We start from the raw sequence: 4,314 nt of genomic DNA, 5'->3' as shown, positions 1-4,314 counted from the left end.
CCTGTTTAGCGAGGAGACCACTTTCTCAGATATTTCAAAGTGCCCAAATTTGCAACAAATGGATTTTAAAGACTGCAAAAATCTAGTCAAAGTTCATAAGTCTGTTGCATTACTTGATAAGCTTGTTAGGTTGAATCTTCGTGGATGTACCAACCTAAAGAGCTTTCCAAGGGGACTGCTGTTGAGATCTCTACAATTCCTTGATGTCCATTTGGATGCACCCGTTGAAGATATTGGAAATTTAGCAAATCCAATGGGTCATGGAAGTCAACTTTCTAAGAGGCGTCGTGTTGATTATGACGACGACCAAGATGATCACAACATTGAATCCAACTTGTTAACTTGATGACCTCACATTTGTTTCAAACTCAAACGTCTCAATATTAGGTGCGCGAGGTCGAGGGCGCCACGTTACTTATGATGAAAATGATGTAGCGGCTTTTTGTGGGAAGGGTATCTATATATTAAATGAGTTGAATCTCTATTTCATTTCATTAATTTTCATGCCACGGCCTATTAGAATTTATTTTTATTTTTTATTTTTTTCATTAGGAGAATGTTAGATCTATAAATTGATTCTATAAAAATATACACGACTTGAGATGAGATGAGACGCTAGATCGTACAATTAACAATATTTCTTTTACTGAACAATATCTCAAACTCAATTAAAGAGAACGTCATACCAACCTAGAAAACTACCGAAATATGCTTCCCATGATTTGTTTTTTTTTCTTATCCATTAAAACAACCTTGAAGGATTTCATTTAAAACTTCCTCAACAAAGAAGATTCGCATAATCCTTGCTCAACAGATTTGAAGAATTCAACATCATAAATAAATATATATATATATATATATCTATAAATTATCTATATAAAAAAAATACCAACACAAGTGAGCAATGATCTTTACGAATACAATCATGGTCTTGGAGGGTATGCTAATATTAAAAAAGAGAAGAAAAATCGCAGTCTCTTTCTTAATTTTACCAACGTACTCTTATCCAGCTTTTTAATATATTAATACAAGGCGGGATTGACTTCATTTCTTAATCCTCTTACTCCAAATCATGATTACTTGAAGGGGGGGAAGGAGACGAGCACTAGCTGATAGGAGCCTATTTTGCCACCCCTCTAGACGATCACGGATACGGTTCAGTAAATCCTCAAAATAAGACACCTTTAGCCTTCCACTAAAGAGAGGGACACCCAGATATTTAACCGGAAATAGGCCTTCCGAGAAGGAGGTCAACTGAAGAAGATTTCTTTTTCGGGCCGAGTTGACATACTTGGGGAAAAAAATGGATGACTTCTCCTTACTAACCACTTGACCCGACCAGCTTTCATACAAGGCAAATACATCAGAAATGGCTTGCATGGAGGCTCTACACCCGTTTGCAAAGACCACTATATCATCAACATAAAATAAATGGGAGACCAGGGGTGTGCCCCGAGGGTGGGAGTAAGGTGCAATTTTCTCCATCTCAAAATTATGTTTTAGCAAACTAGAATGAACAAGTAAGGGGACAAAGGGTCACCTTGGCGCAATCCACGACCACTGGGGAAGAAACCTTTAGCCAACCCATTCATAACCACCGAGAACCATGGGGTCAAAATACATTGTCTGATTAATTCGCAGAACCGGGTTGAGAAGCCAAAAGATGTCATGACATGTAATAAGAAATCCCAGTCAAGACTATCGTACGCTTTGGCTATGTCCACTTTGATGAGAACATTTCCCCCACGGACCTTTCTGTTTATCATGTGAATCATTTCTTGGGCCAAAGTGATGTTTTCAAAGATGCTTCTCCCTGGCAAGAAGGCCCCTTGTTCAGGAGATATAATTCTGCTTAGGATAGGGGACATCCGTCGCACCAGAATTTTTGCAAATACCTTGTAAATGACCGAGCACAAACTTATGGGTCGAAACTTATCAAAACCTGTGGGTTGTTGCATTTTCAGAATGAGAGCGATGTACGAAGCTGAGTAGAATCTTGGCATTGGGACCCCACTATACATGTCTCTGACTGCTGCCACCACATCAGCTTCAACCAAATCCCAACACACTCTATAGAATCCTGAGCCAAACCCATCAGGGCCAGGATTACTATCTACGGGAATGGAAAACATAGCCTCTTTTACCTCTTGGATCGAAGGGAGCTTTAGGAGGCTATCATTCTCCTTCTCTAGAATAGTGATCTGAACATAGGCTGACAAATCTAGGAGATTTCTATGAGGTCTCGCTTGAAGAAATGAGCTAAAGAAGTCCACCGCACCTGAATGGATGGATTCCGGGGTGGTCAAATGTGAACCATCCTGAAGTCTCATCTCCTGAACTACAGGCTTGGATCGTGAGACATAAGTCCTGAAGAATTGTGCCGATGCCTCCCCTTTTTCTGTCCAGTTAAGTTTTGCCTGTTGATTTAGTCTAATCTCTTCTCTCTGAAGCCATGTATCAAGATTTTCTTTAGCAACTAACAATTCTGATTCAATAGATTCCGAAAAACCAATCTGAAGTTGGTTTTCTAAATCCTCGATCTGCTTCTCTAGATTCTGTATGTTGGTTTCAGTGTGCCCAAAAACCATCCGGTTCCATTCCTTTAAGATCCCTTTCACCTTCTTCAATTTTGGTAGTCAAACTGTAAATACCCCTGGGCACAATTGGGTCGTTCCACGCATTTTTTACCACATCTTTGAAGTTCTCATGAGAGGCCCACATTTGTTGGAACTTAAAGGGGGTGGGGCCATACCGAGTATGAGGGGAATTTAGAAAAAAAGACATTGGGGCGTGGTCAGATGTCGTACGAGCCAAGTACCTGCAAAAGGCATCTGTTAAAGAGTTGGTTGCCAGTGAGTTCAGCATACATCTGTCAATCTTCGACCAGCTTCTAGAGAGACCCCTCTGGCCATTGCACCAAGAGAATTTACTTCCTACTGACTTCATTTCCATGAGTCCACAAGTATCAATAAACTCATTAAAATCATCCATAGCAATCCTCAAACGAGGTCTCCCACCTCTTCTCTCCTCCTCCATGCGAATAATGTTAAAATCTCCAAGGCATAGCCAAGGAGTGTCTTGCACGGCATCCAGTTGTAACGACCTCCAGAGTTCTCGCCTTTCCAAATAACTACATCTAGCATAAACTACTGATATGAAATAACGTTGAGAATTTATAACCAAAGAAATGGTGATGTGTTGGGAGCTGAAATTAGTGACTGTGATATGTAAGCCACCTCCCCAAAGCACCCAAAGTTTCCCACCAGCACACTGATTGGAGAAACTTTGTTCAAACTTCAGTCTATTTTTCAACATATCCAACCTGTTCTCATCTGCAAAAGGTTCAGCAAGCATAATTAAATTTAATTTCAACTTCCTAACCAACTTACCCAATCTTATCCGGGATGATTTGAGGCCCCGGATATTCCAATATAATGGACTACAATTCATAAATCCAGGCATACGGGCTTGCGAGGAACCCGAGTTGAGCTTCTGAGTTTTTTCCTACCCTTTCCTTGAGTTTTCTCCTTTTTTTCATCACTGTCCGATGGATATTGTTTATTTTTACTCAAGTGTTCCGCAAATTCATTTTCTGGTTCTGAGTAACTTTCTTTGACCCTACCGTCTTGCATATTTCCGGAATTATATTGGTCCCCTTGTCCGGTACCTTGCGACTCTTGAACAAACATTTCTTTTGGCCTAGTTTCCGACACCATTTCCACACTTATTTCATCACTACCCACAATGGCATCCCCATCTAAGCGTATGAGCAAATTTGCAGTCTGTTCCCTTATCGATGAGAGTTCCGGAGTTTCACGAGAATTGCCTTGAGCTTCCGTTACTACAGATTTGCAGTGTTTCCCATCACAGCTTCCTGTTCCCTTTCATACGACCACAGTTCCACTGTATTTACCTCCCTGTTTGCATGATCTTGAACCTCTTCTCTTTCCGTCAAAGGCCCTTCTATTATTGGTTTATTCCCTGTAGCCGGGTCCATCCCCATTCTCGAAAATTTAGTCTCTGTCTCTTGGGTTGGTTCGGCAATCATTGGTTCCGTATTTTGGCAGTTCAGCAATTCAATAATTACTGGATAATTATTCTCACCATTTTCCCCGTTAGCTACCTCCCCCATTTCCGTTCGGCAGTTCGGCAACTCCATGATAACTGGTTCATTATTCTCACCATATTCCCCGTTAGCTACTTCCCCCATTTCCGACCACACCACTAATTCGTTAGCCCCTGTTTCGGCCTTTACATCTTCAGCCTGTTTAATTGGTTTTTCCTTTTCCATTTCCATCAGACAAGTTCCTGCTT

The 4,314-nt window shown here is 40.9% G+C and overlaps 1 protein-coding gene across 1 annotated transcript; it reads right to left on the bottom strand.

Moving 5' to 3' along the window:
* Positions 1-1,044: 1,044 nt before the first annotated feature.
* On the bottom strand, positions 1,045-3,716 carry LOC122297032. Its single transcript, XM_043106819.1, has 4 exons — positions 3,509-3,716; positions 2,586-3,332; positions 1,541-2,485; positions 1,045-1,409 (listed from the first exon to the last, which is right to left on the bottom strand). The coding sequence occupies exons 1-4, from the start codon at positions 3,714-3,716 to the stop codon at positions 1,045-1,047; spliced, it is 2,265 nt and encodes a 754-aa protein (XP_042962753.1).
* Positions 3,717-4,314: the final 598 nt, after the last annotated feature.

The sequence above is a fragment of the Carya illinoinensis genome, chromosome 15 (assembly GCF_018687715.1).
Source record: "Carya illinoinensis cultivar Pawnee chromosome 15, C.illinoinensisPawnee_v1, whole genome shotgun sequence".
Lineage (NCBI taxonomy): Eukaryota > Viridiplantae > Streptophyta > Magnoliopsida > Fagales > Juglandaceae > Carya > Carya illinoinensis.
The sequence above is the reverse complement of the archived record's forward strand: the minus strand, read 5'-3'. Positions and strand labels throughout refer to the sequence as shown.